At 39.0% G+C, this 26739-nt stretch overlaps 3 protein-coding genes across 7 annotated transcripts; 1 reads left to right on the top strand and 2 right to left on the bottom strand.

The window, feature by feature from the left end:
• The first annotated feature begins 8162 nt into the window (after positions 1 to 8162).
• LOC124416279 (pupal cuticle protein 20-like) lies at positions 8163 to 10033 on the top strand. The gene is made up of 5 exons (XM_046897209.1): positions 8163 to 8308; positions 8781 to 9045; positions 9214 to 9417; positions 9532 to 9786; positions 9906 to 10033. The coding sequence occupies exons 1-5, from the start codon at positions 8300 to 8302 to the stop codon at positions 10031 to 10033; spliced, it is 861 nt and encodes a 286-aa protein (XP_046753165.1). The 5' UTR covers positions 8163 to 8299.
• A 907-nt stretch (positions 10034 to 10940) lies between these two features.
• On the bottom strand, positions 10941 to 15074 carry LOC124416278 (transmembrane protease serine 9-like). The gene is made up of 9 exons (XM_046897208.1): positions 14868 to 15074; positions 14106 to 14293; positions 13466 to 13815; positions 13015 to 13144; positions 12692 to 12698; positions 12266 to 12409; positions 11710 to 11912; positions 11259 to 11605; positions 10941 to 11098 (listed from the first exon to the last, which is right to left on the bottom strand). Exons 1-9 carry the CDS (start codon positions 15015 to 15017, stop codon positions 10941 to 10943), a joined length of 1677 nt encoding a protein of 558 aa, XP_046753164.1. The 5' UTR covers positions 15018 to 15074.
• Positions 15075 to 15308: 234 nt separating this feature from the next.
• Positions 15309 to 26094, bottom strand: LOC124416616 (phospholipid-transporting ATPase ABCA1-like). Of its 5 annotated transcripts, XM_046897850.1 has the most exons (26): positions 26036 to 26094; positions 25731 to 25938; positions 24279 to 24625; positions 23782 to 24089; positions 23136 to 23294; positions 22453 to 22693; positions 21959 to 22126; positions 21646 to 21833; positions 21293 to 21463; positions 21006 to 21114; positions 20760 to 20914; positions 20429 to 20590; positions 20192 to 20263; positions 19900 to 20038; positions 19578 to 19815; positions 19245 to 19455; positions 18917 to 19133; positions 18257 to 18781; positions 18045 to 18170; positions 17740 to 17955; positions 17360 to 17626; positions 17000 to 17244; positions 16746 to 16893; positions 16279 to 16489; positions 15997 to 16210; positions 15309 to 15913 (listed from the first exon to the last, which is right to left on the bottom strand). In XM_046897850.1, the coding sequence occupies exons 2-26, from the start codon at positions 25829 to 25831 to the stop codon at positions 15704 to 15706; spliced, it is 5148 nt and encodes a 1715-aa protein (XP_046753806.1). In that variant the 5' UTR covers positions 25832 to 25938; positions 26036 to 26094; the 3' UTR covers positions 15309 to 15703. The 5 variants fall into 5 exon arrangements, with proteins under 5 accessions (XP_046753806.1, XP_046753805.1, XP_046753807.1 ...); XM_046897849.1 differs by lacking the exon at positions 26036 to 26094 and having other exon boundaries at positions 25731 to 26009; XM_046897851.1 differs by lacking the exons at positions 25731 to 25938; positions 26036 to 26094 and adding an exon at positions 24725 to 24781.
• Between the last annotated feature and the right edge of the window lie 645 nt (positions 26095 to 26739).

The following is a 26739-nucleotide window of genomic DNA, read 5'->3' as shown; positions in this document are numbered from 1 at the left end:
AAAAAATGTCTGACTTTCGACTTTTCTCACTTTATGGAGAACATTTCTTTCTCATAATTGCAATCTTGAGTTTTTTAAACATTGAATCAATCAATTTTTTTAATTTCCTTTGAACTAATTCTATGTAGCTACATTGGCAACATCAAAAGAGAAGAATTTATTCTCATCGATTGCATACAAGACCTAAATAAAGTAACTAACATATACGTATGTGATGATATGCTCACGTAATTTTGCGAGAAAAACCGATTGAGCATATTCCAGAATCGTTAGGAGCTACAAATCAAAAGTTGCAGATGAAAAACGAAAAATTTAGGGGTATTTCATTCCTATTTCTTAAGCTGTTGGTTCCACGAGTTTCTCGTTGCCTGTTTAGAATTTGTGAGGATCCAAGTAGTGGTATCAGGATTCTGCAAATCAATTCTCCGAGGATCGTAATAAAATCGGTGAATTTACCTACACAATAACAGTATCTACGCAAGAAACTAAGACATCGCAATATGTATAGAAAAATCTAAGATAAATTTAACAATCTAAAAACACATATCCAGAAAATAGAGCAGAAACACAAATCAACGGAAATCGAAACCATCGGTATCTCGCAAACAGAACGTAAAGGAAGATCTTCCAAAAATGATCGATCAAATAGAGAAATCAATTGACGTTCAACATACATACTCAACCGAAATGGGAGACAAGCAGGAAACATCCTAATGAAATCAAACACCGGAACTGTCAAAAACGAATGGCTCTTTCAATATTAAGATAAGCAACACCAGAACATGAACGCATCAAAAATACACCCAAACTTTTCACAAACCAAAATATACATTAAGGATTCACTAATACCTGCAGGAAAGTAGCTCATATGCGCAGTCGAACTACGTGCTGAAAAAACAATTTTAAATTCACTTGGATCAAGGACGGCCAAACATACCGTCACATTTCCTGAATGAGTACTGCAAGGACCCCTAATTATAGGCAACTGGGGGTACAAGTCCACCATGAGCAGCTCCAAAATTCTCAGAGCCGACATCAGCCACTCACTAGCGGCTTCAATTCACAGATCCGGAACACAGAGCTCTGCTCAGAATCAGCGTGTACGTGTACCTTGAATTGCCTATAATTAGGGGTTCTTACGATGCGAAACAAATTGCCGTATTTACAGGCCATTACAATCCGCCTTATTATACGCTACCCGCAAGACAATGGCGAATGCTACTGAAGATGGCGTCGCCGTTTGACGAAGAAAGTGCTGCCATCTCAACAATGAATTGAAGAACTACTATTGTCGCAGCGGGAAGCTCGCAGCGAATTTAAATGTATTCTTAGGATCGAATCGTACTCACCGATTACCGAGATAACTTAAATAATTCACGGAACGGAAAATAATAGTTCAATTTCGTAGGAAGATGCATATCCAGTTTAGTGACAGTGTGTCCAATTCTTTTTAAGGTAAATCTTTTGCATTGATCGGAAACAAATGATTAGTCTTGCTGTTTGTTTGTTAACAGTATCTTTTCATTGTTTACAATGTACTTCAATATGAGAAACTGAGAAATTTCGACTGGACGATTTTTGTTGCGGGAAAGAAGCCTCTTAGATGAGCTAGAAGTTTCGCGACCTATGCCAACATGCAACTATAATTAAGGTAAATACCTTGACTAAGTTATATCCTGGCGAGATCTGAATTGCGGTAACATAACAATCATTTGTCAAGACCCAGCTCGAGGCTAGGCGGTATGAAATCTTGCGCCCGCCAAATAGTAGCCGCGAAACCATTTACTTGAGAAATTGCACCTGTCAAACGCGAACGAATAGACCATAAACAGCTGGCGAGAAACATGAATTTGTAATAATTAAGTTATTAATCAACCTCAACAGCACCGTGTTTCATAGCTAACGAGCCTTGCACCATTGGCTTGGATCATTTGGCCAGCTCGATAACTTGATATCCACATAAATAGGTACGTATTACCCGCCTAAACGAGCGTTCAAGATTTTCTTTTCCAAGTTTTCTTTGCTTCTCCAGTTCTTCTTGTTTATTTCTTTTGAACATAACTTCAGGCATAGAAAATATTTCAATAGTCTTTGCGCAATAGCGTGACTCGCTATAGGAGTAATGATTTGCTCCTGCATGATTCGATCGTATGATTCTCGATTAAAATCTGTTACAATAAATTAAAATATTGTACTGTATAATGAGGGTATTGTTCAAACGTCTGAAATTGTTTGAAGAGTCCAATACAATTCACAAACTTCTCGAACACTCGATCGAGCAAAGTTTTTCATTCTTCAGCTGAGAAAAAAGATACAGGAACGAATGAATAAAATGTGTAATTATAACTCGATCTGCGTGAAATCGAGGGTAAGTGTATTCTGCAGGAGCGACACATGGAAATGCTAGATGATATGAGAGCTTGAAGTAGAGAAAATTGAAGAAATTGAAATAGTTGATAGCCGGTGGGCCTAACGAGAAGAGATGGAAATTATCATTGAACAATATCAGCCTAGGGCTTCTGTTATACAGCGGAAATATTAATCAAGTTGTGGGATATAATTGCGTTTATTGAATCGCGGAGAAAAGGATATAATAAGAATAAAATGTGTAACCGCGGAGGAAGAGGCTGCAGATTTGAATATTTATGCACATTGTGACCTTTACGGATCAGAGAAGTGCCGCTGCATGGTGAATACATGTGAACGAAAGGTATTGCAGCCGAGGATGATCCAATTCCAGCTGCTGCTGCTGCTCCACGAACGTACAGCCAAGTAGTTCATCCGCGAGAAAAAGGTTGAACACCTTTTTGCAACGTCGAGTGCATACATCTCGTGACCTTTGGAGGAGCCGTCGACTCGCCTGCAGATACTGCAGCTAAGGAAAGCTCCGGGCGGCACTGGGGCGATGGCGACGAGGATGATCCAATTTCGAATGCAGAAGAGACGATGAAGCGGTTTTCCTTGGATTATGCAATCCGCAGTTTAAGGGAATTTACAATTCCGCGAGATTCTCCACACGCCGTGTTGCGAAGGCGGCCGACAACCGATGGACAGACGAGTCGGTGGGCAGATTTCGCGGATCGTGATCGGGATTCAACGGCAATAAACGCTGCTTAAGAAAAAAGGAAAACAGAATCTGGCGCGTTTCGCAACGCGGTAAAGTCTGCCTTATTCTGTCATATTATATAATCCGGCTGTAACCAACATCTGTGTAAATTGAACATTAATGAGCTTTTGCGTCTCTCGAATAAGGATCCCTCGGTTCTCGGGAAAAAGTTAATCACTGCACTCTGGAAATCATTCTGCACCGATCGACCTGGAGATCCACCGTCAAAAAACATCGACGGGGTCGGGAGATCGCTCTGGAACAACGCGGTGAAAGTTCACCTAGATCCGCGGAGACTGCAGTGCATGCGTCAAAACGGAGAATCTCGCATATTACGAGATCCCCTGATTCGTTCTTGCTCACTGATCACCGGCCCCGGGCAATCGGCCACATGCCCACGCGTCCATCGATCCTTATTCATCTTCTCACACGCACGCAAGGTGCAGGTCACGCGTTGAACGCGAATTAAGGATTTAGCAGACATCTGCGGTGCAGCGAAATATTTATTGTCGCAAAAAGTTTATGCAATCAAGGCTTCAGTAAGTGGAACTGAAATTGATGGGTTACAATTCTATCCACAGAGCCTCGCCTTAATAAGTGCGAAAATTTATAAAAACTGCAAATTCAAATCGTCAAAGTTCATGCAGTCGTTACGTGATCGACCTTCGGAAACATCACGTATAATTGCAAAACCGCTGCAATTTACCTACGGTTTAATAAGAATAACATGGTTTTCTATTCAGTGTGATTTTATCAAACTTCAAATCCAACAGATCGCAGTTCACAATTGCTTTACTTTCGTCCCTCGTGAGAAAAAATTGGCTACTCGCATTCCGCAAAACTACGACACAAAACCCACCACTTTTCATTCGCTTGTAATGAAAACACTATTCCTCATCCCCCTGGAACCAGATGCCGATTAACTTCGAATTGCTGCTCGAGTATCAAAATCAGACATAATAGTACACGAGCCAAAAGTACCAGTAATTTTAATAACAGAAAATTGACCCCGTGTCTAGATGCCTGAATGAGCAATGCAAGACCTGAGTGAAGGATGAGTCGAGGGTATTCAAGTGTAAGAGAAGCCGCAGGTGAATACGTGCACGTTAAGATCAGATCGTGTGAATAAAGTACTAACACACGTAAGCGGAGAACAGCTTCGCCACGTTCCGGATAAATTGTCGACGGCGAAGACGAGGTACCTAGCTGTGTATGAAGAAAAAGACAGCCGCGGCTAATGAAGGAATAAACAAATTCTGTAACGCATTGGATGTTACGGAAGGTGAGCACCGTCTCTTACGCAAATCCGTACGCTCTGGCATTCGCCTTTTTTCGAAAGCCCCGAAAGGAACTGCGTTTTTAACTCAACGGTGGTGCATCCACGCCATTCTCATGACCCCTCAACCTCACCGCGTATCGCATGCACCTTGCAGACGTAAAACCTGATCCATCAAATGGTACTTCGTCTCAATATACGATCATTCTTGCACTGTTGTTACTGCATGGAAACCATTAGCAAGGCCCAACCCACTCTTGCCTTCACGGGTTGATTGAATACAAGCAAATTGTCCGGCTTCTTCGTCGCACAATTAACCCTGAAACAAATGACCGGGGGACAACCACCCCTCAACAGAATTTCAAATTTTGCAACTTTCTGCGTTTCTTGATCACTTTATTTTGTTCGAACCATTTTTTTTAGTCTCACCAACTTACCATTGAAAAAATTAAATTTCATGCACACCATTCGCTTCCTTATATTACTTACCATTAGTACCGTGATTTATACTTCTTCAAGCTCTATTGTTCCTTACAGAAACCATTTTAAACTAGCAAATTGGGTTTGTCCGTTTGTTCACCAGTCGGCAGTATTCCAAAAAAAAACAAATGATACAATCGTTCAATGGTTGGGGAACTTCTGTAATTACTTTTCTATTTGACTAGAAAATGATCATTTAATATGTTTCAAGCCCTAGCTACCTTGAAATCGATTCATCAGTTATCGAGCTAGAATTTCAAACGTCCCCAATTACCCCGTACACGCACAACGAACAAAACTTGATATAATGAAACCCTTGCGTAAATCAGAGAAGCCTTCAGTCACCCCGCAAAATTGTAACCCCGTTGATTACAGCCTGTCCAGAAAAGCAGCGAGCTTATTAAAAGCGACATTCAGGAGTTAAGGAACGTAAGGAGAAGAGCCCGGGGGCAAAAAGCAATAAGAGATCCATTAGCGCAAAGGAAATGAGTCAGAAATGGCTGATGATGGCACAAGTGGCGTCTGTGAACTCATAAATCCCGCAAATCCCTCCGGCAGGTAAGTAAATGCTCCAAATAGACGTCTGCCTGCCAGCAGATGGAGTGGATACACGATTGACACGTAAGGCTCCCGTTCGCAGATCCTCGGGATCCAGGAGCGTCAACGTCGTTTCATGCAGTTTAACGTGATCCCAAGAACGCTACCGATCAACGAGGTCAATTAAAGGTCACGTCAGATCAGACGGCTGGGGTTAAACCGAGCCGGGTTATCCAGGTGAGATTAGCCGTGGATCAAGAGCTACTTACACAGCTATTCAAGGAGAGAAACCCACCATTTAAGTAGCTACTAATTGCCGGTTGCAGGCTCGGAATAAAATACTAAGATTGATCGGCAGGTCGAACCTTTTAACTGCGCTGGCTGTGAATCATTCGGGGTAATTCTTTATTCCGCTCGTTCACAATACACTTTTCAACCGTTTGCTGCAGGTGCCTTACACCTGTTACATTTATAGGTACTGTACGGGGTTGCGACGTTGGCATTGCTGGTGTTCAGCAAAAATCTCCCCACAAATCGATTATACTGCAGGTTTGTAACACCGCGATTGCATTCTCCGACATTTTATATTATATCCAATACTCGAAGTCTCTATGCTCCTGGGAAGCCTCGGTAAGATCCGCAGTTTTATATCCATGCACGTTACTGCGTTTTAACGACCGTTACAAGCAGGGACGAACGCGATTTTTCTTCCCTCATATATATGTGCACATAAAATTTGAAACAGCATGCGGCCTTCTGAATAAGCAGAATGTATGGAATATACCCTATACAAGGACCAAGGTACGTTGAGTGGAAAAAAATGTGGAACCAAAGATCTGAATATGTTGCTAAATTTTCATTAATTATTGTACATTTTTTTTTTTTTTTTGGTCCCTTCGTATTATGGGTTAGAACAAAGAGGAAAAATCGGTTTAATTATATTGCTGAATACTTTCTCTGTCTCTTGCAGGCTGTTACGAAACTTGGGACACTGGCTGTTGTTCTTGCCGATGCGATAGCCAATCGATAACATTTGACACTAGAGCGGCATGACTATTCGTTACCGTATCCGCGTGCCTTCGTAGCCTCTCGTTCGTTGCCTCGCCTTGATGGCATAACACGAGCAGATCCCTGCGGGATAAAAATCCGAAAAGGACGAAGAGGACACGATCGCACAAGTCGTGCAATCCTCAGTCCGATATCCATTGACTCATACGTATAGGTACCATAACTGCTGCGCAGACCGCGAGGAATTAGTTCACCAATAAGGAACTACGATAATTAATTTCTCACATCGATAGAAAAGTCTCGAAATCATATCCGTGATTTTATACTGATAATAATTATCATGTTTCACGTCTCACACCCTTAGTGCTCACAATCAGACAATGGAAAGATGCGATTTTCAATCAACCGCATCCGATGCGAATGATTAATTGTAGTCGCGATCATACCGTAGTAGAATGACCGCAGAAGTTCGATTGGCATCACAGTCATTTGAGGTAATAATTAATTCATCATACCTACTCGTACATAGCATGGATCTTACGTCGGAGAAATCGAACTCCGAGACATATGCGATACTGAATTTATTCAACGGAATTACCTGCGACGCATCGCATTCCCTGCAATGCAGACGATCGAGCGTAACTTGAATAGAATAATTGAAAATAAAGGGAAAGTAATGATGAGAATTTACTGCACGTGATTCTTGAAAGAACAAAGCAAATGGGCGCGATACCGACCGTCTCTTAGGGTGCGCCAGATCCGCGTGCAGTTTCTTTAATGCAATAAAATGTCTTCGTACTTTCGGGCTCCCGTATAATCACTATACTAAACAACCACGTATCAAGGAATTAGGGAAACGATTATCCAGAAAATCTCACCACAACTTTGGTATTTGTTAGATCTTCCCCAAAATGCTCACCACGTATCATCGAATTTGAGTCAGCAATTGTTGAAAACTTTTTGTCTATTAAATAGAATCGTCATTGATTATAGGTTCTGTACCATGTCTAGATGAACCACTACGGAAATTACTCCCTGGGTAAATGATAGCCCTGACCGATTTGACGTTTGCAGAATAGCAATTGACACTTAAAAATACATCCAGGCACATGCGCGTTTCTCAATACGCTGCAATTAATTATCTGCAAAGTGTGAGGACATAGTCTACGTTTGACACGCTGGTCCGTTAAGAGAGAAGAACTCATCTCGAGTCATTCGCTTTGCGAAACAAGCGCAGAGCAGAGAAGAAGAGAGCAAAGTATGACGAAGCTCATCAAAGCGCACCGCAGAAGCGCGATTGACGATTCGCCGCATCGAAAGTGCTTGCTTAATAACTTGACCAAGAGTATACACAGAACAGGAGCATGAACGTCGATGCATCATTGATCGATGTGACGTGAGAAGTCAGCACGCAGTGTTGATCTTTATAGACTATAGATCGCATAACGAGCAGGTAGCAATTTCACATGGGACAGTAATTAAAGACGCATCTCTTGTACTTCCATTACCCGCAACTACTTGGAGGCGAACTTTCTGGTTCACTTTCAATTGACCCGATTGGATGACCTTCGTTGAGTAAGGTATGTTCTCGACTAAGTAAGCACCACGATCTGTATCACGATAATGACGCAATAACAGGCGCATCTTTGCCCTCCTCCAAAGCAACGGTCCCTCGAATGCTGGGATGCTGGGACGCCGAGACGGGAGCGTCACCCGAGCCGCTCATAGTTAGGTATATAAGTTCCCCTACGGTTAGCACCAACCCATCAGACATCGCCAAGAGGAGTCCTCCTCTGGTGCATCTCGCAGATAGTTCTTGTACGGACTCGTTCAGAGAGTTCATCGGCTAATCCACCGTGAAATTTTTAGTGCCCGCGGCACCAAGGAACACCATGAAAACCGTACGTCAACCATACTTAATTAACCAGTGCGTCGTCACCAGTCAGAGACAGATTCGGGATTTGAGTTGGGTTCTCTGGATTCGGTCAGCGAATTATACACCGCAAATCTGCATCAGAATGCATATTTTACCCAACAAGTCAATCCTGCGACGACCACTCTCGACGCTCATCATCGTCTGCGTATCTTCACTCGACGTGCAGCATCATCATTTGTTGAGCGTCAGTGGTACCTACTCCAGTGATTGATTTGTGGGGTAAAATTGTTGATTTCTCGCAAACGACTTGTACAAAGCATTCAGAAATGATTATCAACATCGTCAGTCAAATCTTAGAATTGTAATCGCCGGGATTTATATGTACTTTTCAATTCGCACCAAAACTTGGTTCACAGTTTTATTAGAATTAAAGAAATTGACGAAACTGCCTGACGAAATTTCTAAAACTGATCAAACCTTATCGATCATCCCTCCAGATCACGTCGGTTGCGCTACTCGCGCTAATCGGCACCTGCTACACCGCTCGTCTCGAGAACACTTACCTACCACCGGGCGGTGCGGCAGGTTCCGGTGGCGCAGGGTTCATCCAAGCACCAAATCGAGGAGCACCCGGAGGAGCCGGTGGTCCAGGGGGAAACGGCGGCGGTGGAAATGGGGGCGGTAACAGATTTGCCGGAAGCGGCGGAGGACGTCCGGGTGGTAACACTGGCGGCGGTGGAGGCGGCGGCGGATACGGCGGTGGTAAGTGTTGCGAATTCCGTAATTTCTGTTATTCAAAATCATGGTAACATTACCAGGATTTGAAGGATAACGATTTTGCAATTTGATGTTCCGTAAATCGACCAGAAATTGTCTGACCATACGATAAATCGAGTTTCAACACGATTTAACGAATCCTTTTTTTCACAGGAAGTGGTAGCGGCGGTGGAGGTGGATCCGGAGGAGGCGGAGGTCGAGGTACTGGATCAGGCAGCGGCAGTGGCGGCGGGGGTGGAAGTGGTGGGGATGTCGGGATTAATTCGTTCCAGAACGAGAACAACGGGGACGGAAGTTATCAGTTCAGCTACGAAACGGCGAATGGAATAAGTGTCCAGGAATCTGGCCAGCTTCAGGGTTAGTAGACAAATCGAACGCTCTTGAATCCACACCGTCTTACGGTCTGTGGTGATTGATTGTCTCTAGACTGGCTGTAAAACTCTTTGCCAAAATTTTGCAAACTGCTTTCAGGTGAGGCCGAGTCGGTGAGCGGATCATTTAGTTTTACCGGTGATGACGGGGCCCAATACACCGTGACGTACACGGCTGACGCAGACGGTTTTCACCCGGAGGGTGCGCATCTTCCAATAGCGCCACCAATACCGCCAGAAATTCAACGCGGTATCGAATTGTCGTTAGCTGCGGAGGCTCGGGGCGAGAATCAGGATGGTGGTGACGGAGGCGGAAACGGCGGCGGTGGCGGAGGTGGTGGTGGTGGTGGTGGTGGTGAGAAAGATTCCATGTACAATAAACTTAGCCAGAGGCATTTAGGATCCGAATTCGTCCGCTGGAGGAAGTCGAAGCTCAAACCATCCCGGAATTCCTTTTTTAATTATTGCTTTCAGGCAGTGGATCAGGCCGTGGAGGTGGATCCGGAAATGGTGGAGGTGGTGGTGGAGGCGGTGGACCCAACTCTTTGTACCAGGGGCCAAACTCTTACCAGGCAAGCCCCAACGGTGGATACAAATATTAGAATCGACCCTCGTGTTACATTATATCAGCTACAACCTATGCACTTACATATCAGTCATCGGTATTTCTTCGTCTTGACTTTACGTATAACTTCAATCTTGCTTTTGAACAGCAGACTTATGTACATAATATAATATAACGTATTTGCTACATTTTTATTTATAGAAAACGCGTTGACTTGGTTATTTCGTAAAATATATACCCGTCCTATTCCTAAATCATGTTTTAAATATTACATACGTTTACATTCACGATTTGAGCTTACGTAATTATACAATATGTTTGAGACTTTGATGCAGTGCAGGAATGTGAAGAAATCGATTCTGTGAAGCGAATTCTTTTTAAATGTGTATATGGGCGGATCCATTACTTTTCGCGGAAAAATTGCGCGGGTGGGTCTCCGATTTGACTGCCGATTTTTTTCTCGAATGTAGACGAGAAAAAAAGTTGATCCTGAAAATTTGAGCTCGATACGCCCAAATTTGGCCGCTGGAAAATTTTTTGAAATTTGAAAACAGTCGATTTTTCAGTCATTTTCAAAAATTTATATCTCAGCTTGTATATGACTCAGAGATTCCAACCAAATGGCATCCCTCCTCTGTCAACCTTATATTTTCAAGAAAAAAATAGTTAGTCAGTTCAAACACATATCCGGCTTATTGTTAGCTGGGACTTTCCAACTGGACTGCTATTTTAATCAAATTTTCCCTATTTTTCAAAGGCTCTTAAGTCTACATTTTTGGAAACGGAAGGATGGTTGACGGCTTATATTTTTCGCTAAGGTATATTCTGATGACTGTGATATTTTGAATTGCGATATGTTTTTTTTATTGGGGAAAGGTTTTTCCAATCAATATTTTGTGTGATTTTTTATTTTATTTTAAATACTGAACTTGTTATTGACACCTTCATTTTGGACTATTACGAATGTGGGATGACCTGACACGATATTTTTTCATAATATTCCTTATCCAAGGAACAAATTGGGCCACGTCAGTGTAAAATGCTGGTACCATTTTTTTGCCACATCCAATCCCCCAGGATACGATACCGGCCAAAGAATTACCTATAATTATAGAAATATCAAATATCATCTAATCTCCAAACGCCAAGTCAAAGGCGGATGATGTTTTTTCATATGTTCTTATTATTGATGTTGTTGTTGTGATTATCATTTCGGTTTACCTATAATACTCGTTTTTATAGAATATTTGCAAGCTACTCACCTATTGTTAAAGGACCACCACTGTCTCCCTGGCAGGCGTCTCGACCCCCTCTTAAATGTGCGGCGCAAAAATGCGTGTCGCTAACTTCCACCTCTGGCGTAATTACGGCAAGAAGCTGTTTGCACCACTTATTGTCGATTACAGTCACCCATACCTGGTTCATATGATTAGACATAGCCATATCGCCCTCCGTAACGACACCAAAACCTGAAACAAGGGCTGGAGTCGATGGTCTGGGACTTTTCGTCAGCAATGGAATACTTGCTATGGTTGGACCGAATACGATGTTTGAAGCTGTCATCATCATCGCGATGTCGTGGCTCATTGACCACTCAATACTACGGAATCTGTAGGCAGGTAACGCGATGTCCGTTATAGCCGAAAATTCAATTGTCCGATAAAATGTTGTTAGTATTAAGGAAAACATCAAGAATGGAGAAAATGCACTCACTGTTTGTGGACAATCTTCCTTGAAACGCTATACCACATCGCACCCTCTTCATTGTCGATGACGTCTGTCCCTGCTCGAATGAGCATCTCGTAAGTAGTTAGTCGATAGACGCAGTGAGCTGCTGTCACCACCCATCGACGAGAGATGATAGCACCTCCGCAGCCAGGAATCGTGAATTCAGGAGTTTTGCGGTAAATCAATATCTAAAGAACCGATTTTGTGCTCAAGTATCTCGATGGCATGACCAGAACTCTCAGCCCTGATGGCTTCGCGCACTCTATTGTAGCAAGACTATGTACTCAATCACTTCACCCCGACGTGACGTAACGTTTGTATACGACAATGCGAAGAACTCTGGAGTATCAGGAAGTTAGAGTTGGGAAGAATGGATAAGAGCTAGTAAATGACGGACACTTGCTAAAAGTTGACCATCTTCTCTACAATCGAAGATCGCTCACATCTCGTGGAATGATAAGGTAATTCTCAGTATTTGTGAAGATCATCGTGACTCCTTCTTCGATACGTAACCGACGTTATTTTTGTTAGTGTAACTTACTTGAAATGGACGTTGTCTAATCGGTGCAAGTTGTCCACCAACGATCCTCACCCCCGGTTTCGGAAAATCCGAAGCTAACGTTCCAACGCTGTTCAAAACCAGAGGTAGTAACAGTAGCATTTTAAAACGTGCGAAAAAGAACTGCTAAGAAAATTGAAATGGTACTTTATAGCTCGAACGTATATGGGAATTGATTTGCAGCGCGGAAAGCGTTATCGCGCCGCACATTTCGTACGGTATGCATTGACGAATCGGACCACCAACGACCCTACCAAATACTAATTATTAACCACAATTGCATTGTGTACACATATCACTCGTCACCTCTACCTCTGTGGTATAATTTATTAAATTCCGATTATCGCCCACATCCGTAATACGTGTTATACTTTCTCCGAACACAATTACTTACACTATACCAGGCACCATCATTCTATTGGAAGATATTGTTATAATTACACAAAACTTATGGATCAAACGGTAAACCAACGACTTATAAAAAACGCATCATTTTGATCACAGCTCACATTCGAATAGTTTATTAACGAAAAATAATGAGCTCACACTTGAACATAATTTGACTCATCTGTCAAAGCACGTCCCTTAACATTCAGAAGTTTTGACTTCTAGAAGTTTTGCAATTAAGAGTTTAGAAATCCACTTGACAAGTCCACTGACGAGACTTCAAATGTATACTATTGATTATATTATACTCGGTTACTACCTTGGTTCTCAGCTTACTTTTTCACTCGTCTATCGGAGCAGACTTCGTTTTTTCGAAAATCCAATCAATGTAATATGACACGTCCGTATAAATACCGGGCATCATTACTTGCCCACATTCAAGACCCCAGGACACTACACCTGCCAAAACGTTGCCTGGAGAAAATTTCCATTTTGAAGTTTCTTTTGCAACCAGACCTCACGGAATAAATTTTTTAAGTATCTGCTATAAAAAGTCTATAAGAATTATTAAAATTTGTTACTGCAATATCAATCTTGACTAACGCGAGGTGGCATAAAACAAGGTATAATTAAACTGTTATACGAAAGAGTCTTCAATCTTACAATTAATTCACAAGGTACGATAAGCGATGGGAAGCCGAGGGGTAGACGAGCTTTTTTTACACGCCAAGGTGTGAGATTCGCATTATAATTTTGAATCAGGAATGGCAAATAGACTGCATCATGAGTACTCACTAATCGTAAGCGGACCACCGCTATCACCCTGGCATGAATCCTTTCCCCCGTTCAAAACTCCTGCGCAGAAACTCCCGTTTGATAATACCAAATCGGGCTCGGAGTTCCTCAGCAAGGATCCGCACTTATTCCTCGCAATCACTTTCCCATCAACGGCCAGCAGGTAATCTGACATTACGCTGACGTTGTTAATATTCGTAACACCGAATCCCGAAACGACAGTCTCATCGCCTGGCTGCGGTGAAACACGATTTAAAACCACCGGTTGCACTCTGGAACTGTATTCTATAGGGTTTAACGTCCTCAATAGAGCAATATCATTTGCCATCGTTATGTCGTTAAACATAAAGCTGTAAAAACGGTTTTTATACTATTAGATATAAATTCTATTAAACTCGTTCAGAAGGATTAAATATTAATACTTTTTCACTAATATTTTGTTACACTTTTCGGCATGCTGACTCAATGCATTGCGAAGTTTGTAGCGTTTTTTTGAATCTCGTATATTGAATTATTAAAAATTTTCATTGTAGCAGCCAGTAATCTTTCATTATGTCCATTACAGAAATTATTGTATATTATAGTACTTGTGCTTGCGGTGGATTAAATTAAACATTTTAAATACAGCAACGAAGCTTACTTTTCATGTAGAATAATCGTATCGATCGCATAACTTTGCTGATCAAGTCCTCCGATTTTTGAAGACCCAACCGCGACAGTGAATTTTTTTTTAGATAAACCAATAACGCAATGGGCAGCCGTTAGAAGCCAACGTTTAGATATCACCACTGCGCCACATTTTGGCTTGTTACGAACAAGCAACAATGCCTATACAAACGGAATAGTTAATAAAAATAAAAATGAAGCAAAATTAATACATCGTATAGAAGAAATCACAAATCCGTATCTTCCAATAATGATTTCCAAGCTTTAATATTTCAAATTGTAAATTTCAGATTATGTATGTTTATTCTAAATATTTATGATGAATGATTATTCATGATGATTCGGCTTTCAAATTCCAAAAACTGGCCATGTTCGTACTTAAGTTACGCAAAAATTGTAACAGATACAACATCGTCAAAGTTGATTATAACAATTGTTGGGGTGTTGGTCAAAATGACTTATCGCATCTTCGATCATGACCGATATATTCAATTTTACATGTCCCTTAAGATTTCGACAGAAGATAGATCTTCGTCGTCGATCTTCTGTGAATTTTTAAAATCCTCAAACACTTCAATATCAAATCCGCGGATGTGATTTCGTGACACGTGGAATAATAAAAGCAAGAAATCGTCAACTTTGTAAAGTCCGTCCCTGTTTTGAATAAATTTCTTAAACGTGACACCAAAAACAGCACACCTCGTAGTAGAGTACACATCAGTTAGTGTTAACTCACCTGAAACGGTCGATCAGTAATCGGCATGCAATATCCGCCGATAACTCTTTGCGAATTGATACACTCTTGTGAATCACTGGCTTCGAGGGAGCTGGACGTTGCGTAAGATAACGAAATGAGAACCGATATAAACATACGTTTCAGTGCCATAATTTTTGGACACTGTCAACGTTATACTAACTGTATCATCCGGACTAATCGTGAAATGCAAAAACAGTAGTTCATGCCGAATTGTTATACCTTTAAATTGCAGGCGCTCGCCGGATTGTAGTAAAACGCACAATCACCGAAAATAATTCGATTATAATGTTTGCCGATAAGCTATAATTGCGGTCGTATAAAACACGAGTTACTGAGACTTACCTCGAGATTTACCTATATACATATAAACAGGCACACTTAAAAAATTCCACTGCGCATAATTGAACTATACTTCTTTGAGTCCAATTACGTTATCCAGTATTTTTTTACTGCTTATATTTACGATGAATTAATCACACGTTTCGTAAATAACGGAACAGAAATCACAAAAATTTTGGGATGTTTGTTTAATTTTTAATCAATCATTTTAACGCGTATTGTACACTTCATTCGAATTAAATATAATTCTGACGTTGTAAACTACCTCAATTGATTTCTTATTATGTAATTAATTACATATACCAGTTAGACTCGGCAGTTTGTGACTAGTCTGCCTCAAGTTTTGTGACAGCTGTAGTATTTTATAGATTGAATATGTCACGTTAATAAGTTACGGTGCATCTGTACTTTGAATAAAAAGTATAGAGTTCAAAGTTTAGTATAATACTGAGTTTGTACTTATTCACGATACTGCATTATACGTTGGTTAAAACGTTCGTTGCTCCATTAGGTACAGACGTAGATCCTGAAGCAGATCTAGCAAATTGTATAAATAATTGTTCTAATGTCGACGAGGATACAGTGAAATCTTCGATACAGCTGTGCTGTGACTTCAATGTGTTCATTATTCCAAACATCTTTACCCAGCTTGTTCGGGTATCAAGTATATGATAGAATAGATATCCCTGTAAAATATTACACATCGTTTCAGTAATCGCTTTAAGATTATGAGCACTCTGGTAATAAGACAGTGAAATGCGATACTTACCGGATGTTCGTCTCGTAATTCGCACGTAAGAGAGGATTGTATTTTTCCTTTAATCTTTGCGTGCTCCTCTTCCGATCTTTCCGGGTTTAATTTAATGCTTATATCGTAACCAGCTCCGTAACGCTGTTTCAACTGCTGACTAGCCCCAACACAAACTAATTGGCCTTGAACCATGATTAGTAATCGGTTACATAAAGCTTCGCATTCCTCCATGCTGAAAAAATTTTTCAATTATCCATAAGAACTAAAATCACACTTAGAGTAAAATGTTAATTAAAATACCTATGCGAAGTTAATATAATAGCCTGTCCGGAGTTTTGACAACTCTGAAGAACGCCCCACAACGACCTTCTCGCTCCTGGATCTACACCTGCTGTTGGTTCATCCAGCAACACCATATCCGGATTCGCAATTAACGCCATTGCAATATTCAACCGTCTCTTATTACCTCCACTGTAGGTTTTGCTCATATTTTTAGCATGCTTGTTCAATCCTATAAGTATTCTATTTTTATAACAGATACCAATACAATGTATTATGTTAATGACAGTACAACTAAGGATGAAGTAATGTTTCACGAGTAAGAAATGTCTTCTTTTTATCCGGTATAATACTAGAATACAAGCTGATACACGTTTTTCGCATTCATTTTCTCCAAAGTTTTCAAATTCATGAAAGCCTAAGAATTTTACAAATATTTTGCTGAATGTACGCGAAAACATCTACATGAAAATACAAGTTCCACTCACGCAACTTGTCGATCCATAGTTGAACTTCTGACTCGACCTCAGCCTTTGGCACGCCTCTTAAGCGGGCGAAAAGTGATAGATGTTCGTAGGCATTAAAAGATGGAATCAGAGCGTTAATTTGAGGGCAATATCCAATTCCTGCTAAGTACTAAAATTAGGAATTGCAATTGTCCATTATTTTTTTTGTCATGATTCATGTCATTCAGAATTTTTCTCACTTTGGACGAAACGAGAACAGTCATTCTAATCTTTACCTGCTTACGATTGAATTTAATATTGTTACGACCACGAACAAGAATACCACTTGTGGGTACATCTTCGCCAACTAGCATTCGAAACGTAGTACTTTTTCCAGCTCCGTTAACACCCAACAAACCGAAGCATTCATTTTTCATCACTCTAAAATTGACTTCTTTCACTGCTTGAAGTTTTCCATAACGTTTACTCAACTCGTAAGCCAAGAAAACATTTTCGTCTTCAAAACTTGAATCGTGTTCACCTGATACAGTTATTGTTAAATATGAAAACTGTGTTTACTACAATACTAATAAGTTAGCTGATAGTATTTCTCGACTTATGTAACTCTGTTGAGCGAATGAAATGATTCCACCTACGCTGATTAATCGCTTGCTGTACAATTCGCTTTTCATTTGCAACATCGCTATCGATAGTTTCGGTATCACTTGAACCTACTGTTTCAGAAGATTTCAACTTAGATATCAACTTTCCAAATACTCGGTGTTCGAGTAAAAATAAAATCATCAGAAAGCCAATTGGTGTCAAAGCCAGATACAATACAAACTCTTCTAATCCAGCATCTTCAGTAAAGTCACCAAAATATGGAACTCTGGCATTACACTTTCCGTCTGCGCAACCTAAATCTGAAAAATAGTAGATATTGTATATACAGACACTGAAAGATAACGTCCGAATTTACGAGTGAACAATTATCCTTCTAGCATTATAATCACTCAACTGAATAATCAATACTTACTGCAGCAGGGATCTTGAAGGAGACAGGCTATTTGATCAAAGCTGTTTGGCAATCCGCGGCATCTGGCATTATTAGCCGCTACGTCCAAGAATTTCGAGAATCCAAAAGTGAAGCTGACATGGGGTAACAACGAAAATAGTCTTCGTTGAAATAAAAAACCCACACCGTATGACTCCATGTATTCCAATGCCAAATTTATAAAAACCTGAATTTCCGCTGTAAAAATCAGAAGCAACAAAATGTAACAATTATCTACTGCAAACAGATTCGCGAACATAAATCACTGTACCAAAAATTTAACTCACCAATTATGATATTTGCAAGACAGAGAATTAAAAGTACTACGTAGAGCGGTTTTTGTGTGAAACTAAATAAGTATGCCAGCAGTAGGAGATTGATACCGAAAAGAAGTAATAGCAATGAGAGAATTCCTGGAACATCAATCACATTTTATCATTTCGCAAAAAGACAATCATCGTTTGAGAGAAAAATTTCAAATCTAATTAATGTAACATACCAATTTCTACACTATAATATGTTTTCGATTGAAAAATGATATCCATTATCACAAATCCTAGCACTGTGACAATCGTCGTTATGATATAAATTCCATAATCAAAAATGAACATAGTTCCCCAGTACAACATGGACGAGACTCCCGTCATTTGTTGAAGTTGTTTAACAGAAGTAGTAGCTTCCATCAGTGGATTAACGACAAACAACCCAACAGCGATAAAAAAAACGCTGATAAACAACATCATTTGCAACAGATTATCCGACTTTATTGTAAATTCGTCATATAGATAGTCCACCAACGATTTTGGCAAGTTTTCAATATTTGCTGTGATCGAGTATGCATCACTTGCGAACGTTTTTAAAAGTGAATTTGAGATTACATTGACACTTATTGGTGCGCTCAATGTCGCACTGCCAGAATAAAGACCATTTGCAGTAATAGTCCCAGCGGTTGAATCAAATTCTGCAGAGACAACTATATTGTTCCTGTAATATACAATGCCTGCTGCAGCTTTCTCCAGTAGTGCTGAAAGGTAACATCACTGCTTCATTAACTGATAACTGAGAAAGGTGGATAAACTGAGCGCAAGTAATTTATACCCGTATTTATGATGAAATCAGAGTCTCATTATTGTATCTGAAGAATAGTATATCAACTAACCATCGAGTATATTAACTTCAGATCCTAATAAAGTTGCTGTACCCCCCTGGCCTTCGATAATCGATGCATATGTATTTGCCAGATTTTCATCTTCGTTATATATCAAAGCCTCTGAATTCGGATAGATACTAAGACTGAGCGGTCGGTAATTTGTGCTGCTGGTCACTTTCATAGCAAAAATCGGCATTAATATTACTGCTATCAAAGTTCCAAAGACCTGTAAAATCATTATTTGTAGTAAAATTTATGTAGCGTTAACAGTTTGTACAAAATAACTACTGCAATTACAAGTATGTTTCACTCGACAATGAATTCATTTAATACACACTATTCCGAGTAATATCCCTCGATTATTCTTAGCATAAAAAGCTTTCTTTGCTATCAACGCCCAGAAAATTTGTTTCTTAAGTGGCAGTCCTGTCAATTTAACATTTGGTTGACAACCAGGTTCTTTTTCGTCTGCATCACCTGCAGGTACGATAATTTCTTCTTTATTTTCTTCTATCTCTTTTTCTTTTTCATCTTCTTCCTCAGCAGCCCTTTAAGACGTAATATTACCTTACCAAGTATCACCAACATACCAAGTAAGTGACAATTGGCAATCAAAAGTAAACTATATTTGCATATGTCAGGACAATATATATTTAATCGTATTACATACTTCAAAAACACCTGTTCTAGAGTAATCATGGACACACTAACTCCAGAAATACCAAGCTCTGCTTTCATCAGTTCTATTTTGTCTAAGGTCTCTGGCAAGGATTCAGACATTGGAATGCTTATGACTATTCTCCCATAAGTACTTGTATCTATCTTTGCATCAGTCCCAACTATGGCTTGAATTTTTCCTTGATCATACCATGACTCTATCGAAAGAGTAACTTCGTGATAGTTTTTACCTGTATTATTTCAATTGCATAATCAAAACTTTGATGTCAGAAGCTGGACAGTGTTGGTTAAAAAAAGAGAAAGTACACAATCACCATAGAATTTCTTAAGGAACATTGAAGTGCCATAACATTTCATATTCCCATTATGCATAATTGCAATTCGATCTCCAAGAACATCCGCTTCCTCCATACTGTGGGTTGTAATTATGATAGTCTTCTGCTTTCGGAATTTCTAATTAAATTGACAGTGAAAAGTTTTTAAGTCATAGTACCATAACATCATTTACATAATTTGCAATGATTTACGCAAATACGGTAATTTATTCAAACTGGAACAATCACGAAAGTGAATTGATTCCAGTAGTACTGATTATCATAGACTCACCAATATGATCTCCCATGTCACTCTACTTGTTTCTGGATCCATACCTGAGGTTGGCTCATCTAAGATCAAGGTCTGGAAATCACAGATAGTTGAAAGTCGAATCATGTCTGCTGAAAACCTTGATTTGTACTTTACTTAGTGTCCAAAGTTTCAAGTTGATTTGAGATTAGGATATTTGCAATTCTGGAGGTGTATAGTATTACGATGTATCTTTGAACATTGTAGTTTGTTACTCACCGATGCGTTGCCAACCAGTGCCATCCCTAAACACACTCTTCTTTTTTGACCCCCCGAGAGATGCTTCGGGAGTGCATTTCGCTTTTCACTTATTTTCAGCTTGAGTAGTAATTCATCTACATCCCGTATGACCTCATCCCTTGTTTTCGTCCTCTGTTTCAACTGTATAAGGAGTAAATAATTTGTTATCAACACACAGCAAACTATTCTTTATGAAATTTGTCGCTTTCCTTAAATTTTTTTCAATTCCTCTAAAACTGGTTTCAATTACAACAGTACTATAAAATTATACATCAGAGACAATGTGAAGGCCAATTATAAAATCACTTACCAAACCAAATAACTGCAGTTGTTCAAGTACAGTCAGATCTGAGAATAACATGTTCTCTTGTGGACACATGCCCAAGTCATCTCTAATTGCTTGCATATCACTATTTATATTTTTGCCATTGACCAATACTGTTCCTGATGTGGGTGAAGTCAAACCTTAATACAAAAAAAATTTGAAGGTACATCTCACAGAAGAACGCGATTAAAGTCATACAAATTTCCAGTGAGCGTTGGATCCAGAACTTACCTGTCAGGATTGACATTGTTGTAGTCTTGCCAGCCCCATTGTGTCCCAGTAAAGCAGTTATTTGCCCTTTGTAAAAATCAAGACTGATTCCACGAACCGCTTTGACTGTCTAAGCAGCATAGATATTCTCATTTACCGATATCTCATTATTTACACAGATTGGATAGAACAATTATTTTTATAAATACAAGCATGACAAAGTTTAGACATTGCATGAAAGACTGCAGTTTCTTCCTGCTGCTTTCATGTTGTGTGGTATTTGAACACACGAATTGTATGAGACGAACCTGTGGTTTTAAGTATCCAATGTTGTAAGTTTTTTCCAAATTTCGTATCTGTATTCCGGGTGTTAAAGCACCTTCAGCCACATGTTCCAATACTTTAGACTGCCCATTAGAAGCTCCATTCATCACTCCGTCATTACTGTTGCCATTGTTGACCTTATTCTTCTTGAACGCCTATTGAACCATAATGATTTAGATTCTGGGTTACACAAACAACTACTAGAATCAATGTAGTTGAGAATCAAATGGCATAAGTACTATCCTTATACCAAGGTATGAGATATTTTTATGTCAGTGGAAGCCGATAAAATTGGTATCGACATTCTATAGTTTAGCGTATTGTTAAAGTACTAGACCTTGAGAAAAAAGAACGGTGATTTTCCTACACCATATTTGCCAGGTAAAACAGCATCGAGATACAGAGCAATGAGAAAGTGGAAAATAGTAGCAAAAATGCTAAAGATCATTATGAAGCCGAGAGTTCCGTCGAATCCAAGTACTTCATGTTCCGTTAAAAATAAATTATTCCACTGTACTCCAGTTACTATAACAGTGAAAAATGTGGGTTTGAAGTGAAATAAGAATATATTCATTGTTTGACTTAAAATGAAATAGCACTATGTTAGGTTAGATAAATAACAAATTAGTAAATAAAGGCTCACAGCTCACATAAATTGTCATAGCTATTGAATTCGTCGAATATTCTCATTGCAGCTGCAGTTGGAAATAGGAATCCAAGATACGGGAGAGCGCTATACAGCTCATTGGTTTCAAGTTGGTTGACAATTTGTAGTACGACAAACACTATCAGCATCATTGTTGCTTGAGCAATTCGAGCTAGAATATGGAATTGGAATAGGCATTTCATTTTCATTCTAAAATTAAATATGCGGCAGTTGAGGACATAATTGATTTAACTTGGAAGTTGAAAATAATAACAAGAGGTGTCCCGAGCTGGATACAAATCAAATGATGAAATATTGAAAATTTTTACTCAATATTTTGCCTGATAAGTGAAATTTTATGCACATTCTCTTAAAAGACAAATTTCGCATGACAAAGGCGTGTTTGCAGAATTTCTTGAGGCGAATAAAACATATGTATTGAATAATGTGTTCAAAATAAATAAAACACAGTCGTAAATCAAATCTGGACATACTCACCTTTGGTGAAGTAAGAAGCTACGTGCAAACAGAAAGCATATGTGTGAATGAAGTTGATCAAAATTGCCATCCAAAATATGAAGCCATTGCTATAGTAGTAAAACGGTAGCTGACTGGATGTGAAATACACTTTGACAACTATCGTAATTAAAAGAACAGTTACAGTGCCCAACACGATGCCAATGATTAACCAGCTCAAAAAATTTTGATAAGATTTCACACCGTTCATCTTCAGCAGGGCCTAAAAAGTAAAAAATGTGTAGTGATGTCAGGAATACCAGAAATCATCAAATGAAATATCACTATTCTCTTACTATCAAGAAATTGATTAGATACACCACAAATTTCTAATCCCTGTGACTAATCATCTGAAGGTAGTGCGAAAAGCAGTAGTACCATTTATACATTATTGTTCATTAAACAATGAGCATCTACTTTGTACAAGTTGACAAATCAATCAATTACTGCTAATCAACACATGCAGTTCACTTTTATTACTCGCGGACATGTAAGCATTATAATTTTAATCCATGTGATTTAATTTATCCATGTGAAGTGTCTAAGTTTTTAATAAATACATATTTCACAGAACTAGTAGTGCTCGTAAAATCTGTGGGACTCTTCAAACTAGGTGTCAATATTTATAACTATCCTTCTATCCTAAAATCGATGGCACTACTCACGGTCACTCCTGTATCTTTCTCTGTAGTTATGTAAGATGGTACCAAGTATAATGTTACAATGAACATAATCGCTGCCCACGTGCCAATGGTATCACGAAAAAAAAGTTCACTTAAATCTGCAGATTCATATGGGGGATATGGCATTTTTTGTAGACTTCTCTGTAAAAAAGGTTCGATTGAAATACCATAATGAACATCGAAAACATGTTAGTGTCACTGTGATTGTTGCTCGTTCACATAAAAATATGTAGATTTTATACATATATTATATTATGAACATTTATGAATTTAAATTCTTAGCAAGAGTTTTAATCTACAAGCATAACTTTATTGACGAAAAATAATATTGGTTGAGAATTATGCACGAGTGAAACTAATAAAACGATATTATCAACTACCTCATTTCAATGTATGAATTTTGAAATCAATACAGCGCTTTGCAGATTAATACTGATGCATCTGTAACAAACATACTCACTTTTGTTAATGATGATTTTAATGGTTTAGTCACCTCAATCGAAATAGATGAAATGACATTTGACATGAAAAATAAAAATATGAGTACGATGAGAAGCTAGGTCGACATTCAAGAGTTTCGGAGTTATTTTGACTCAAAGTAACTCCTCAATATGATTGATCAACATACCGTTGGCATCTGCTCGGTATAGGCAGGAGCGGCTCGACTAATAAACGAATCATCGACACACATTTGTAATGCTACAAATGGAATTTCGTCTATTAGAGTATCAGCTACAGTACTAGGCATTCCGTAATCAGAATCAACTAATGAGCTTTTAAGTGAACGCGAAGTTTTCATGGTGTATACTAAATTCTGCACAGTGTCCCCGACATTCCCTTCAAAGACAACCACCAGGACTGAGATTGTCAAATCCTGTGCTTGTTGTGCTTCATAATTCTCCAACATAGTAGATTCCGTATCAAAACCGTAGAGTTCTGGAAAAATATAAAAAGTAAATTTCAGCAATAGTTTGCTTGAATCACTTATAGAAACTTTCTGATCGACCTGAACAATTTCAACTCTACTTAAAGATTTGCAGCGCTAATACAATTTAATTCATAGCCTCCAAGTTTTGAAAACTTGACAATTGTATATTTTGCATCTTAAAGTAGACTTATACTTACGACTACTTGCTATTCCAAGGCATTCTGTAGCATTCTCCATTAAACTGGTGGTGAAATCATTTTGGGGTAAATAAAAGATGCGAAGTAGATCCGGGATAAAATTATTTTCCAAATGAGTTCTGTTCAGTACTGGGTATATCGTGCTATTACTGACAACGGTAGTTCCACTAGGTATGAGTGTCCTGAGGGCCATGATGATTGCAATAATGCAAGCTGGTGTTACAATTTCAGCGATGGTTCCAATCCAGTGTCGTTTACGTATTATCAAGTTTTTGTGTAGTAAGAGGTACATGATTCGCCATCCATCCCCCATCTTGGTATAAATATATTTGTAAAATAATGTTGTACTGAAAAAGATTAAACAAGTAACTTGAAGTATCGCATGAACAATTTAACACTAAGGATATAAACAATGAAATTCGTCATCCGCAACTACTTATACATACGTGCAAAGAATTGTTCTTTCAATTACTCAGTTTATGGGCACAAAGCATGTTATAAATAATTCATGACTATTGATAACTTCTAGCAAAGCTTTACAAGGCTGGATTAATAATTTATTAGAAACTAAAGTGGTGACAACAAATGAATGACTACGCTGCCTATACGGAAAATAAATCAGTGACGCAAAAATCTTGTGCACGGTATTATTGCAGGAAATGAATTCAAATAATTAATGTCGTCTACACTCGTTTGTTTCGTGTGAATGTATACACTCCCGCACTAAAGTACACTGCACATTCAACTGCCACATGGTCAGCGTCTTGCTGACACTTCCAACAGATTTTAAGATTGATGTCTGCTTTGTCGAATTACTGATAAGATATGGCAGCACGTCCTGCGGAGTTTTCGAGTTAACTGCTATCTCCAAATGGAGCCAGGCCAGCCCTTTAAAGGTTAAACTTGCTGCACACTACATAATTAAATAATTAGAGAAGGCAATGAAAAAAATAAAATTGTAGAATGTGTAATGACAACTTCCAGAGCTGATGTTAGGTTCTCATAAAAACTTATTATTTCACAAGGGATTACACGACGTAGAACTCAATCCAACATAAGCTTTGTAACATGATATCACAATGCTCGTGCTAATGCTTATCAGGAAATTTATGATTCAGAACTAAATTATCGATTAAATGATAAGAAATTCGTAGATCCAGGAGTTGATAGTTACAATGCATCAATTACATCGAATTTTCACTTGAAGAAGTTTGATAGGTATAGGCATAATCGAAACGTTTACATAAGACGTGTATCTGGCAATAAAAATAGACATTTGAAAAAGGGTGGGTGAAATTGCAAGATTCGCATTATAACGTCAGAGGAAAAATTTGCGGACAATTCGGTGTAACGGTAACTTTATTATTACAGGATCGACTCATTACAGTTATTTGCGTAAAGCGAAAGGGCATCGTTTTGAATATTTTTATTAATTTTAGAACTACAATATACCTGATCCACCTGACTCCCATTACGAGGCGCCAAAAGTTCTTATCCCTGAAGAATATCGGCACATTGATCCACCCCCGCGGTATCACGCGTTGCGTTGTCATCCCTCAATTTCAAACAGTAATTTGTATCAATTTGCGAGGGTTGACGAGCATTGCAATGCTACGGCGACGTCGAATGACTGAAGAGTTGAGGGTGAAAAAGCGTGACACTAAGCACAAGAGAGGTAACATGTAACCTTAGAGCATATAGACCATATAACCCCTTTCTAGCGACAGGCGTCAGCCTAATTATGTTATCAATTTTACCTAGCATGCGCCATTGCAGGCCACCCTCGTTTCTGATGACAATTTCAACTCAATGAGGGTGAAGGCCGCCGGTGAAATAATCAAGGTCAAGCTATAGCTGAAGAAACATATCGAAATGCAGTCGACGCAATGTTTAAACACATTTTTATTTTATGTTCCATGGGAATATTAGGTTGGGAATCGTTTCGTGAATTCTTGGGATTATTCTGCTTATTATCATGATGCATCAAATGCTAGTTATTAAAATATTTTTCAGTAATTCGCACTTGTAACATATCTCTGCTCCAAAGTTCAATATGTCAATGAGTAACTCACTACTGGAATTACCAGACGATCCATCAATCAAGATTGTTAATCTAATCTTCAGTATACATACCATCTTTTATTTTTGTATTGGCTTTACTCGGAATGAGGTGTCGGATCCTCAAGGTCAGAATTTCTATCTGTAGGTTGGGGGGAAAAAATTGAGACCGCATTTGTACAACTCACCTATCACGTTATGTCCATGCTCGAAGGATTACTGTTAATTCCCTTGAATACTTTCCTCCAAATCAACCTCCTAATCCCTGCAGTCCCAGAGTCACTTCAAATCAAGTGAAATAAGCTGAAATGATAGTATATTCAATCATTACACGACGTTATAACATATTACACATCAGTACGCTTTGGTTTGTAGGAATTTTTTGTTATTGCTCAATTTCTTC

This window comes from Diprion similis, chromosome 2 (assembly GCF_021155765.1).
Source record: "Diprion similis isolate iyDipSimi1 chromosome 2, iyDipSimi1.1, whole genome shotgun sequence".
In the NCBI taxonomy this organism is placed as follows: domain Eukaryota; kingdom Metazoa; phylum Arthropoda; class Insecta; order Hymenoptera; family Diprionidae; genus Diprion; species Diprion similis.
The sequence above is the reverse complement of the archived record's forward strand: the minus strand, read 5'-3'. Positions and strand labels throughout refer to the sequence as shown.